Source organism: Nelumbo lutea, chromosome 2 (genome assembly GCF_056320005.1).
Source record: "Nelumbo lutea isolate HS-2025 chromosome 2, American lotus-T2T, whole genome shotgun sequence".
Lineage (NCBI taxonomy): Eukaryota > Viridiplantae > Streptophyta > Magnoliopsida > Proteales > Nelumbonaceae > Nelumbo > Nelumbo lutea.
The window spans coordinates 62059047-62073328 of record NC_142685.1 but is presented as its reverse complement, the minus strand read 5'-3'; the positions used below and the strand labels follow the sequence as shown (position 1 = coordinate 62073328).

At 40.2% G+C, this 14282-nt stretch overlaps 1 protein-coding gene across 13 annotated transcripts in view; it reads left to right on the top strand.

Annotated features, from left to right (window-relative positions):
- LOC148871115 (ubiquitin-protein ligase) overlaps positions 1 to 14282 on the top strand; it is an 87229-nt gene that overhangs the window by 30214 nt on the left and 42733 nt on the right. For all 13 annotated transcript variants that reach the window (XM_088973930.1, XM_088973931.1, XM_088973932.1 and 10 more), the window contains exons 13-15: positions 4070 to 4423; positions 4858 to 5101; positions 5225 to 5280. In XM_088973930.1, coding sequence (XP_088830056.1) covers positions 4070 to 4423; positions 4858 to 5101; positions 5225 to 5280 — 654 coding nt within the window. The remainder of the gene's footprint in view (positions 1 to 4069; positions 4424 to 4857; positions 5102 to 5224; positions 5281 to 14282) is intronic.

The following is a 14282-nucleotide window of genomic DNA, read 5'->3' as shown; positions in this document are numbered from 1 at the left end:
GTGCAGTCATAGGCAGCAGCACGCACAGCGGGCCGCACAACAGCACGCACCGCTCGGCAGCGCTCAGCACTAGGCAGCAGCACGCACCGCACGGCGGCAGCACTAGATAGTAGCACGCGCCTCATGATAGCAGCATTGCGAGACGCACGCACCGCCCGACATCAGCAGTAAGGCGGGGCCCACACGACAGCTCATCAGGGTGGGTCCACACTTATCTTACCACATCAGCTCTGCTCACCAACTCGCCGCCAGCTTCACCATTCCTTATCCCTTATCCCTTATCCTTATCTTATCTTATCTTCTTAAGTAAGAGTTGTGTTACCAATAGGAGTAGGTAATTAGGAGTTTGAGTTTGAGTTGGATTACCCTAGCCTAGCCGAATCCAACAAGAAATTTTCTTCTGTAGTCTCCTATTTAAGGAGCTACGAGTTGAAGTAAAGACATTCAGTTTCCAGTCAAGAGAAGAGTGAAGAGAGTTCGGGTGGTCTCTTGGACAAATCACCCATTCAGTTTTCCACAATAGGTTTTGCACGCAAGGGAAGGCACAAGGGAAAACAGGGCTTTCTCCCCGTGGACCGACCCGTGACGAGATCCTATTCGCGGGCCCATAACAGCCCATGACTACCTGAAATCTCACCACACTATATGAGGACCACTCCCCCTTCGAATCACATTGAAAACAGCATAAACCCCAGCAGACTACAGTCTAAAATCCCACCATACGATCTGAAACATACTTCTTATTTGATTCATAACAAAAAAAAAAAAAGCATAGAAATCTCTTGCCTCATCACCCGGAATTCAAACCACACAAGACATCCACTGTACCACACAAATCAGCCCTCTTCTCTTCATCGATTAGGGGAGGGCTTCTTAGAAACCACAGCAACCGACCACGAACAGCACTATTGAGGCATAGAGACCTCCAAGGGAAGAGGGCGACCACTCCTTTTCAGCCCTTTCCCTTATCTCCAACTGATGACAAAGAAACCAAGAGAAAACCCTAGACTGGGTGCGCAGAAAACAGAAATCTGGGCAGATCCGAGTTGCTTAGTTGAGCTCTGATACCATATTATGATTCGGCCTGCCCTTGAGTTCTGTTAGTCTGATAATAGCCAAGAAGAGAGAAGAAGAAGGAAGAAGGAAAGAGAGGGAAAGGAGGTGAAAAGGAGAGAAGAAAAGTCAAGTTCGAATGAGAGAAAAAATTACCTCTCCCATTCGGCGAGATATGTTTTATATTACTAACATAATGGAAAAGACACATGTGCCCCTACTTAAGTGAGGGACACTAGTTCTAACATAATTACACATCAGCATCCTCAACATAAGTATAAAGACAGAAATACCCCTACATACTCGACACTAACAACATCCATCATTTTTATCTAATGCACCACCTTTACAGTGATGGCTTCAATATTTTCCTCCTTTATCCTTACTTTCTCATTGAAAATTTTTGCATTCCTTTCCTCCCAAGTTGTCCAAAGAACTGCTGCCCTCATACATCATCACATTATTTTCCCCCTACTAAGCTAAGGGAAGAGGGCTGAAGAAAACAAATTGGCCACATCATTAGGGGTGCTCTCTACTTGCATTGCAAGTAAAGATTGAGAAGAGCCCTTCCCAATTGCTTAAAATAAAACAGGAGATTAGTAAATGGTAAATTGATTCTCCACTTACATTTCAAAGGAAACACTTGGAGACAAGTAACAATGCGGTCTCCTCTTTTGGTAGGGTTTCATAAGTGTTAATTTTCTCAAGAAAACACCTCTAAACAAAATACCCTAATTTTAGGTGCATTGGTTTGCCCCAAATTTCTTTTATTGGAAAGGGCTAAGAAAGAGAAGGGGATACAAAAAGAACATCAAAGAAAGAAGCACAACAGAAGAACCCCAATGGATTAAAATTCCAAATATGTCTGTTAGAAATAAATAAGTCTAACCAAACTCCTCCCAATAGATTTAACAAGTCAATGATCCTCACTACCAAAGTAAGTTGTTCTACTTGATTACTTGTTCCCGTTCTTTCTTATCTTCTGGCATTTGAAACTATTCTTTGGCTCTAGCATGTCTCCTTAGAAAAAAAGATCCTCAGTTTTTTGGCGTATTGCCATTCATTTTGCCACGTCTGCCAAAGTTTCTACCATGATATCTACCTTTCCCACCCTAGTCCTCATTTTTGCTTGAGTCTCCATGCCAATATTAAGATCCTGATCTGTCATGGTAACTGCAAACTTTGGAGCTTGGGCCTAGGCTTGTGCTCAGCCAAATAATAAGGGGCAATAAACAATATTAAAGAAACATTCTTATTTGTTATTTTTTTGGGGATCTCACCTGAGGAGAATGGGAGGATCCCACTTGGACAGTAATATTGTAACAATGAAAATTGAAATCAATCAGACAAGCAAAACACTCTTCATTGTCATCACTCTTTGCACATCTCGATTGATCAAAAACTTGTTGAACCCAAATCCTTGTAAGGACTGGGAAATATCCCCTCCTCTCCGAACCTCCTATTAACTCCTCTCTTTTTTCTTAATATCTTGTGAGATCCAAACTAACAATCTTGATGAAGATTAAACTTGCTCCAACCAACAGAAGGATCCTATCAATGTAACCAAAGCAACAGAGTGACAAAACAGAGCACGAGCCTATTTTAATGGAACACTTCCTTCTACAACTAATCTTAAATCAAACCATTGTCCAGCAAAGTTCAGTGCTAGATATGGTGGAACCAAATGTATTTCCTCCACTTCCACCAGCCTTTTCGTTGCAACTAAGTTTTTCCAACCTGTGGACTAAAATTTGCTAAGCATTTTGGGTTCCTTAAGTTGCAAGTGGAAGGAGTCTCTCAGGCGGTCATTTCTTGGACAAGATGTAGCACCCAAATCCCTTGGACCTATAGGCATACAATTCAGGAGATTGAGAGCTTTGAAAGGGAGTTGAATGTTACCTTTAAATGGGTGAGAAGAACGGAAAATGGGATGGTGGATACTTTAGCTAAACAAGGGGCTGTGAGGCATCAAATGTTTTGGGCAAAACTGTAAAGTTGTGATTGGGGGGAAGAACCTTCCCACCTTGTTGTGATCTTCTTAATTGGGTCTGATAAAATATTTTCTTATTGATAAAAAAACTAATTTTTCCAACCTCTAGTACTATCGTTTATTTTCCTAAATCTACCACACATCTACTGCGCAAAACATTTCCACACACCACAGATGGAGAGGAATCCCAAACACATTAATCCAGAATAAACTTCTGGCTCCTTCTCTGACATTTCTTATGGCTCCTACAGATGGATTCTATTTGCCCAGTCTTAGTTTAGGTGAGCTAACTTGTTTGATTCCCACCAAAATACCTCATCTACCTCCTCTTTCCAACTTAAGCGGAAAAGAAAAAATCCAGCATTAAGTTTTCTAACATGCACTTTGTCTTTCATTTGTCATTCCAAGCACACCCACTTCGAAACCTCTCCCTTGTTCGGATCCACATTAACAAAATGACCAACTAAACATGTCTCCCAGCAGATTTAATCATAAACCGAAAGTTTTCCCACGTTGCTTACGAATACCTCCTTCATTTACACATGTTGCTTATTAACAAAACAAGGATGTTACTGAAGCATTTGCAAGAAAACAATATGAAGGAGTTGACAAAATATGGAAGCCTCGGGAAACTGGATGTATTATTTTGTCTCTTTTTTGACCCTTGGTAAAATTTTTGTTAGCTATAAAAGGTAAAAGGGTCATCATACATGTTAACCTTAGCTTTTGCTTCTGGTATTCATGTTAGATCTCAAATTCTATGAACTTATCATAGTTTCCAAAATTTAAGAATGCTTTAAGAAAAACATTTCTGTTTTGTAAATGACATAGTAGGTTTGTTGATTGTATTAGTCAGCCATAGGCTTATCAAAGATAATCTACTTCCTGCAACATTCAGAATGATGTTTTAGTGGAGTTTTTACCATCTTGAAACTAGAATGGTCAAATACATCAATGGATCAACCAGATAGATATGATGTGAATAAGGCTAGCCCTTGAGTAATCCCTATACTTATGCAAATGCAGGTCTCTGGAGCTTCGTTGACTCAACTTGTCAGAAGAAATCCTGGTTTGAAACTTTTTAAAGTAAGGAGTTGCAGGAAATTGTCTCTCTGGGAAGGTAGACTTGAAGTAGTTGAAGCTCTGCCTTACCATGGTTTCTCTGGTGAAGAACTGTCCTTTGAGTTAAGCAGGAGATGTACTCTGGAAGGAGCAGAATTTGGATGGGGACTTTCTCCTTTCTCTTTGAAAAATTTGGGACCGGCAATAAGGTCCCTAAGGACCATAACAGTAGGTCTTGGTGGAACTTTGGGTGAATATGGTCTGGAACTATTACTGACAGTTTGTCCTTTGCTAGAGGCAGTGGTTCTTCATTTTCAGGTATTACCTGTAAAACCTAAGAGAGGTTAGACCCTTTGGAGGGCTTACCAATGGTGTATTGGTATATCTGCATCATAGCAGTTGAGGGTGGTTATTGCCATTTGATTCTTCTTCTTTGGTTGTCTATTTTGCATGAGAGAATGACTAAAGAGACAATCATTAATTATCTTGTCAATATGTTTTTGGTCCCTTTTCTATAACTTAAGTTAGATGATTACAACTGCCAAATTGGGTCAACTTGTTTTGCAGAGAGATCTCCTCAGCGGGACTGGTAAAGTGGTGGTTTCTAATACGTGCACGTATATTGCATTTACTGGTCCCACTGCTGAGTCATCATTATTGTTACTGCTACTATTTTATTTCCTTGCATTTAGAAAATCTCATTTTCATAATGCACTTTTATCTCAAACTCAATGCTGGTTGTGTCTTACCAGGTAATATCTGATAATATTGTGAAAAGGATTGTGGAGTCCTTGAAACATATAAAAGTTTTGGGTCTGTGCTATTGTCTTGGTGGCTTGTCTTCATTAAACTTCCAGCTAAGCATGCCAAACTTAAGGAAATTGAGGTTGGAAAGGGTGACTCCTTGGATGACAAATGATGATCTGGTTACTCTGACAAGAAGTTGTACTAGTTTGATTGAACTTTCACTGTCAGGATGCACCCATCTCAATTCGGGTACCAGTGATATGTACTTAAATATTTTGTTCAACCATGAGATATCTTTTTCATGTACTTCAAAGAGAGTGCATTATGCCATTATATGCGTGTGTTCTTTTTTAATGACTTAACTTTTTGCAGATTCTCAACAGATAATTTCATATGGATGGCCAGGCTTGATTTCTATCCATTTAGAGGTTTGTTATTATCAGCCTTCTCTGAATTTCATTTTTGTTTGCGTGACAAGTTTTGATCAGAATGCTGAAGATATATTTTGGCACTCCTCTTGAGAGCTTGAAAAATATGGGTAAAATATGTAATAGGCGACATCTTAAAATTATGGTAGTTAGAAATCATAAATATGGATCATCATTATCATCTAAGCCTTATTCCAACTCTATGGGTCATCTAAGTTATGAATATGGATGCTTCTACAAAATGAAAGAATGAAAATAAAAGTTAATCATTTCAGTAATAAGAGAATGGTAAAGCAGAACAGTTTGTGCTAAGTTTTCGTGGGTTTCTTTTATTTCTCCACCCTTTTCATTTGATACTTCTTTTTTTGGCTATGTGGGTGATTCAATTTAGGCATCACTTGGGAATATATTTCTTTCCTGGACCAGTGTTGGGCAATACAGAGACTGAAGTCCTTGTTCTGCTACTAGGGTTTACATTACTGTAATCCTCACATATAAATCAGTAGAAATTGAACAGGATTTCTACTGATGGTAGACAACAGTGGTTTGTGGAGCTACAGCAATGAAAGGAAAAAATTCAAACGGCTGAGTAGGGATATTGAGGTGAAGTACAGCTGGGTGAAGAGAAGTGCTAACTCAATTGCAGATGGGTTAGCCAAGCAAGGGATGTTTAGGGAATCTTTGTTTCGGGCTAATTTTTAGTTTCTTTCCTTGTTTTCTGTTGATGGGGAGTTAAGACATTTTACCTCCCCTTTTGTAATTAAAGTTTCACAAGACTTCTTCATTAATAAAGTTTATTGTTATTGATAAAAAAAAAACCGAAATTGAACAGGATTCTGGCACTGCGATTGGATGGGCAAATCTGTCATATAGGGAGGGGTCCTTGAAGGTTTTTGTTTACTCAAGGAGGTCCACACTTTGCTTCTAGGATTAGCATCTTAGTTTCCAGGATCCTTAGCTATGTTGCCTCTTTAGTTGATTATCTGGCCAAGAGGAGGATCTTAGCTATGACATCACTCTTTTTTTTTTTTTTTTCATTTTTTTCATTGAATGTTTAGCTATAGGTAAAATATTTACGTGTAGAATTTACCTAGAGGTCATAATTGTGTTATTTATTAGTAGATTTACCCATTCCTTTCTCAAAAAAAAATTGTAGTGGGGAATCACTGACCACATGTTATGGGCATCACTCACCATAAACACCATATATAGAGAAGTTCACTGGCGAATTTCAGTAGGGAAAGTACTGATACATACTTTTATCAGCTCGGGTGGAATTTGAATGTCTACTGAAATCTGGGTCTTTATGATTTAATCCCAGATGCCCACACCATGTCATCTTCCCCTCAAAAAATATAAAAAAATATTACACGGTGGTCCATTTTGAAAGTCCTTTAGTCCAGTTTGGATGAGTGTTAGGAGAAAAGACTTTTCTGCTCCCTCTTTTCTCTCTCGTTTGCTATGCAAATGAATACCTTGCCCTCATGTCTCTCTCCTCTCTCTCTCTCTCTCTCTCCCACATGCATTCTAACAAGTTCCCTGTGCTGAATTTATTGAGATCAATGGATGTCTTATTGATTCACTGAAAAATTACAGTAGGAGCAGTTTAGGGTGCTCAACCTCTCAACTGAATTACAGAGCAATGAAACAGTGGAAGAGAGGACTAGAGAAGAAGGGAAGAGGGAGAGAGGGAAGAGACAAGGAAATTGGAAGGAAACTCAATGTTTGCTAATCACTATCTGGAATTGGCTGCTTATAGCCTTTCTTACAATGAAGTCACATTGAAGCATGGTTTGGTTGAAGGGATAGGATATCCATCATATGGATGCCCAAAGTGAAGGGATAGGGTATCCATCACATGGACGCCCAAAGATAGTGGAATAAGGGGGCGAATTTCAAAAAAATTTTCTCTCCCTTCAACTGGGAATCGAATTCCCTATTTAGAAAATCATATTTTCAAGGATCATTCTTGAACCACAAACTGAACCAGATCTGAACCAAAAGGAGTAGGGAGGGATTATACTTGATACAGAGAAGCAGTATCTCCCAATGGAGGTGTTCACGCCCAAGGAAGTATCCAAAATCTGTTCCCACTGAAGATGGCGAAGTGCAGGGTGGAGCAGAATCAACAGTGTTATTCCAAAAGAACTTGGCCATTTGCAAGAATCAACTGGGTGGCTTGTGAATACAACTCCAACCAATCTTTTCTCCAAAAGATTGGTATCAAGATCAAATCTTGATTTCTCCCAAGAACTGGAGATTGAACTGCTAGAGGCGGCGGCTGCAGGAAGGAGGCGGCAAGAGAGTATTTGCAGGGTGCAGAATTCTCTCTTGTGATTTCAGCTCTGAAGACAGGAGTGTGTAGCTTGCATGTCTAAAGGTTGCCGCCCCCTCCTCTTATAATCTCAAAGGGATCAGCTCCTAATCCCATTAGGAGTTGCTAACCCAAATCATATCTGGATTAAAGTCCCTTTAAGTGATAAGGGATAACCCTTATCTTATCTGTAGATTAGATCAGCCATTTCTTAATCTAATTAGGAGGCTTCCATATCTAAATCTTATTTAGATCTTGGACTCTCTAAGTGGATGGGGTCAGGGCCCAATCCTATCAGCTGATCCATCTCAGAATTCGCCCCTTTAAGTGACTAATCAAATTAACCCAGTTCAAAATGGGCTTAAGGCCCATTTAAGGTTATGTATTCGCTTATCCTTCCAAACTGCTGCCCAGTTGGGCTTCCTTGTATGGCGTGGGACCCAAACATTGATCTACACATCATCCACATGGGTTTGACTCAGCCTTTGTTACAAGGCCTGGCCGAATACACTGTTATGGACAGTGCACCCCCTGAAAATCATCTCATGGTCTCTATGGGCCCAACACTTACCCTAAGTGGTCCCTGGGCCAAGCCACCTTGTAACACCCAAGGACTGTGGGCAGATGTAAGATTAGCCCATCAGGTATTATCCTTAATGGTTTTACACTTAACCTCTCAACCCATAATGATCATACACTGCCCGACAAGAGATGACCTCTCCCTCGGCTGCAAGGAACGGTGTTGCACTCTCTGCTTATATGGATCCCGGGAATTAAAACCTTTTGCAAATCATTTCGAAACCATAATATATATACTTTTATATCTCATATAAAAAAATATATTTTGCAAAACAAATTTCAACGATTGAAATCGGCTGCCAGCAGTCTTGGTTTCCATCAGTGAGTGTGCATCCCCGATCATTACCTTTGTCTGACAAAGGGGCTGATCCTGTCAGTATGATCACCCACTCAGATGAATTCTCAAACTGTCCCAACATACCCAGGTTTTGACCCCGCTAAGGATCTCACTGATTGGTACATCAAAGATAGCCTAATCCGACACCCAATGCAGTATCATAATTGAGTCTAGGGGTCGGGTGTAACTTTCCAGTTTTGCCCATCAATCTCCAAGGTCCAGGGCAATATTGGAAATCTGGTCTAGTTCAAAGATTTAATTAATCCTACACTGTATGTGCCTAGGGTCTCACCTTGGTAGCTGAGACAGGCCACCCCAACCAACTTGGTGGCATCACAGTGTCAGCCTTGTCAGGATAGGTCTCCCTAGACCGACCCACTGGCTGTGAACATTCTAAACTAACACGAGTCTCATCAAGTGTCCAGTTTAAGGGTATTACACAGAAACATACCAAGGGAACATGAATCAAATATGCACTTTTATTCATTTACAATAAACTCATAAAGTACATCATTTTGATTGAAGCTAAGGGCATACAAAACTGTCTAACATTGGTTACTCCCCATGTGGGTGATGTGCCTTCTTGTGTAAATATATTTGATGGGAGGCTTCTCTAGCTGGACCTGTGTTGCTGTGCTATGAACCTGGGCTGGTCGGCTAGTTGTGCCTGGGTTCTGGTGGAGGGTGTCTTCCTCTTCCATGCAAGCATCCCTGCAAAGCTGCTTCTCATTGAAGTTTGAGAATCTCTAGTTTATAATATGATTGATTCTAATCTTCTACATGCTTTATCCAGAGGAAATCGGGAAAATTCATTCTTAGCTTTGAGCATCTTAAAGAACTGCAGGTTTTCCATTGGTAGGTCTGAATTGTTGACGTGTAAACTTTAGAACCTGCAAAACTTGAACATTAAACGTTCACTCTTGTTTCTAGAATTGCTCAAATTCAATAGAATGAGCAGAGCTGGCATTCCAACTTGTTACCAAAGTAGAAACCTTTTGAATCAAAAATCTACAAAGAAAGGAAGAGTTTCTTGTGGAAGATAAGAAAGAGAAGAGGTGTTGAGAAAGAAAGAGAGAGCAAATCAGATCTGGCTGCCCTCTCCAATGACTAATATGGGCGGCTAACACATAAAACTGCATAAAAAACTTATAAACATCACTCTAAAGGGTCCCAACAAGAGTGATGTGGTCCCCACTTATTCTTTAAACCAATAGTAAACAAAAACAACTAAAAATATGCACAAAATCCTCAACACTCCCCCTCAAGTTGGGAGTAAATGTCACACATTCCCAACTTGTGTAGGCTATGCTCAAACTTGTTCTTTGCAACTCCTTTGGTGAATACATCAGCTAAATGTAACTCAGAGGAGACATAATGCAAGTAGACTTCTCCAGTTGTCACCCTTTCTCTTATGAAGTGTCTATCAACCTCAATGTGCTTTGTCTTGTCATGCTAAATTGGATTGTGGGCAATATTGATTGCAGCTTGGTTGTCACGATATAACATCATGGGCTTCTCTACATCTATCCCAATCTCACTCAACAAGGATATAATCCAAAGTAATTATGAAACACCATGGGCCATAGATCTATATTTGGCCTCTGCACTCAACCTAGCCACCATTGGCTGCTTTTTACTCACAACACTAACAACATAGGAAATGTTTGGGTGTATTATACATAAATATAGCCGACCTACCATCCTCTAATATCTCCCAACATCCTTAACCAACTCACCTTCCAAAGCATTAACCTTGTGGTAACTCTTCTCCCAAAAGTTGGGAAAAGAGGAGGGATTTGAAGATGGAGAAAGGGAGTTTCAAATCAGTGGGGAGATGGAGAAAGGAAGCTTCTGTTGAATCAAAACTGTTCAAGTTTGAGGAAGTGAAGTCAAGGAACCCGGTTTCGATGAAGATCAGAGAAGAGAAAAGAGCCTCTATGTACCTACCGAGGGATGTGGTCGCTTGGCTAAAAGGTTTTTTGGATGTAGCCATAGCCTCAAGGAGATCTCAGAACTAGAAGAATGTGATGAAGCTAAACGGAAAGGTATTTGAAGCAGAACAATGTTTCAATAGGAAAGGATGGTTCATCACAGTCATAGAGTGGTTCGGTTTGGGCAGAAAACAAATGATTTGTATCCCCCTTGGAAACAAGAGTAAGGTTGGACCATGTTTGTGAAATAATTTCAGGAGTTCTTGTGGAGAAACGAAGAGCAATCAAAGAAAACCCAAGCCAACCACGATGAGGCAAGCCACTTAAAGATAGGTGATGGGAAGGAAGCATATGAGAATGATAAGGATTGGTGTAAAAAGTTTGTAGTTTATGCAGATGTAAATCAGTCCTCAATTATTAGGTGTAAATTTGAAGATTAGAGGGAAAAAAGGAAGAAGAGAAGTAAGAGCAGTAGTACAAGAGAAGAAGATGGCGAAAAGAGAACGAAGAAGAAGAAGATTCGAATTATCTTCCCGTTCTCCTCTAATCCTTTTTATTAAGAATTAATGTTAGAGTAATGACAAGTATGTCCTTAAGTGGGCGGCCAGCCAGGCAGTAACATAAAGAGATCAAAAAAAAAAAAAAAAGAAATAACAGGCCCATTAGCCAACAAGAAAAGAAAAGATATTACAAGAGAAGATACCAGGACCCATTCGGTCCAGTCTCTTTACACTCCCCCTCAAGCTGAGCATAGATGTCAATCATGCCCAACTTATGCTCAGCTTGCTTATATAGTGTGCCATTTTCCCTCTTGGAACTCCCTTGGTCAAGATATCAGCCAATTGTTCGTCTGGTGTGATGAATGGCAAACAAACTTTTCCTGAGGAAACTCTTTCCCTTTTAAAATGTCTATCAACCTCAATGTGCTTAGTTCTGTCATGTTGAACAGGATTATGTGCAATGTTGATAGCTGCTTGGTTGTCACAGTAGAGCATCATTGGATTCTCGTAGTCAACCCCCAATTCTTCTAAAAGGGATCGTAGCCACAGTAATTCTAACACACCATGTGCCATTGCCCTGTATTCTGCTTTAGCTGAGGATCTAGCAACTACAGATTGTTTCTTACTCCTCCATGACACAATGTTCATAGCGACTAGAGCACAAGAACCTAAGGTGGATCTTCTATCATCAATACATCCTGCCCAATCAGCATCAGTAAAAGCTTCCAGCTTCATGTGTCCATGTTTGGCAAATAGAATACCTTTCCCTGGAGTACCTTTCAAGTAACACAAAACCCTTTCTGCAGCAGCTAAATGAGTATCTCTGGGAGAATGCATAAATTGACTAATAACACTTACTGCATAGGAAATATTTGGTCGAGTCATGCAAAGATATAACAACTTCCCAAGTAATCTCTGAAACACCCCTTATTAGATAAAAACTCACCATTTGTAGCAGAAAGCTTATGATTGGGATCAATAGGAGTGGAGATTGGTTTATCTCCAAGTTTACCAATCTCAGCAAGGAGGTCAAGGACATATTTACGTTGAGAAATGAAGATACCATCCTTAGATCTAGCAACTTCAATGCCCAAACAATACCGAAGATCTCCCAAATCCTTGATCTCAAATTCAAAGTTGAGAAATCTTTTTAGTTTACTGATCTCTTGAGTGTCATTACCCGTGACCACAATATCGTCAACATAAACTATCAAGAAGGTCACCAGAGAGCCATTTCTCTTCAAAAACAGGGTATGATCAGATTGAGTTTGTGTGTAACCAAAGGAGACAAGAGCAGCCCTGAACCTCTCAAACCAAGCCCAAGGAGATTGTTTGAGACCATAAATAGATTTCTACAATTTACACTCCTTGCCTTGCACTTCCTTCCCATACACTCTTGGAGGCAAAGACATATATACCTCTTCATGTAGGTCTCCATTCAAGAAGGCATTTTTAACATCAAACTGGTGTAGGGGCCAATCAAAAGTAGCGGCTAGAGATAACAAAACCCTGATTGAGGTCATTTTAGCTACAGGAGCAAATGTCTCAAGATAGTCAATACCATACATTTGAGTGTAGCCCTTAGCAACTAGCCTAGTCTTAAACCTCTCAATAGATCCATCAGAGTGATATTTAATGGTAAACACCCATTTACAACCCACTGGTTCCTTCCCTTCAGGCAAGTCAACAATATCCCAGGTATAGTTCTTATGCAAAGCATCCAGTTCAGCCATCATAGCATCCCTCTATTCAGGTTTAGATAAGGCGTTCGGTACGGACCTGGGTATCACATGGGAAGAAACAGAAGCAAGAAAAGAGTAGTAGGAAGGAGAGAGAAGGTTGTTAAAAATGGGCTGTAACTTCCGCTTTCCCTTGCGGAGAGCAATAGGAAGGTCGAGGTCTGGGAAAGATGTAGATGGGTCAGAAGAAGGCTGACCTGTTACCTCAGTAATGATGGGAGGAGCAAGAGGCTCTTCTGTAGGAGTGGAAACAACCTGCCCATGTCTGAATCTATGCCTTTGATACCACCTTTGGAGAACGGGATGAGGAGGAATTATAGGAAAATGAGGTGGAGGAGGAGGAATAGGAATATCGGAGGTAGGTCTAATGGGAGAAGTAGACACCTCATGATAGGACTCAAGAGGAATGGGAAGAGGAACAACTGGAGACATAGCAAATGGCTCTTCAGATTTCTCTCCCTCAGGAGAAATGCTAAAGAAAGGAGTCAACTCAACAAATGTGACATCTCGAGATACAAAGTGGGTTCCACTAACTGGATCAAAATAGCAATATCCCTTCTATGTGGAAGCATATCTCAAAAAAAAAAACATTTACGAGCCTTAGGTTCAAACTTGTGCCTTTGATGACCGTGAATATGCACACAGCAAGTGCACCCAAAAACACGGAGAGGAAGAGAAAAAATATCCTCATCCGGGAAGAGAAGGCTAAAGGAGGTTTTGAAGTTAAGGACCCAGGAGGGCATATGGTTGATCAAAGGAGTAGTAGTAAGAACATCTCCCCAAAATTTTATAGGAACATGGGATGCAAACAAGAGGGATCTGGCAACTTCAACCACATGTCTGTTCTTCCTTTCCACCACCCCGTTTTGTTGTGGAGTGTAGGAACAAGAACTTTGATGAATAACCCCAAAAGTTTCAACATAAGCGGAGAGGGTTTTTTCAAAATACTCCTTAGCATTATCAGAACGAAATATTTTGATCCGAGTGTTAAACTGGGTGAGGATGAGTTCATGAAATTTTTGCACAATAGCTGGTAATTCATCCCTGGATTTCATAAGATAAATCCAAGTGTAACGAGAGTAGTCATCAATAAAAAGGATAAAGTACCTGTAACCCCCCATAGTTGGCAAATGATATGGCCCCCACACGTCAGAGTGAACAATATGAAAAGGAGAAAGAGATCTTTTATTGCTTACTGAATAAGAATGTCTACAATGTTTTGCTAGTTCACACGACTCACAATAAAGACTCGATAAAGACACTCCCTTAAACATATCTAGAAACAAATGACTCGAAACAGAAAATGACAAATGACCAAACCGAAAGTGACATAACAAGACTTTGTTAACAAACTTTGACAAAACTAACTCTAAGGCAACTCCATGAGGTGGTCCAAAAGCTCGATCCGGTGTGTCCAGCAAGTATATTCCGTTCGCCTCATGGCCACTCCCAATCATCCTCTGAGATTGCAGGTCCTAAAAAACACAATGAATGGGAAAAATGTTATGCTACAATTCATGGATTTAGTTAAGTTGCTAATAGATAAAAGGCTTGTGTTAAGTTTAGGGACATGAAGGACAAAGGATAAATAAAGGGTGTTAG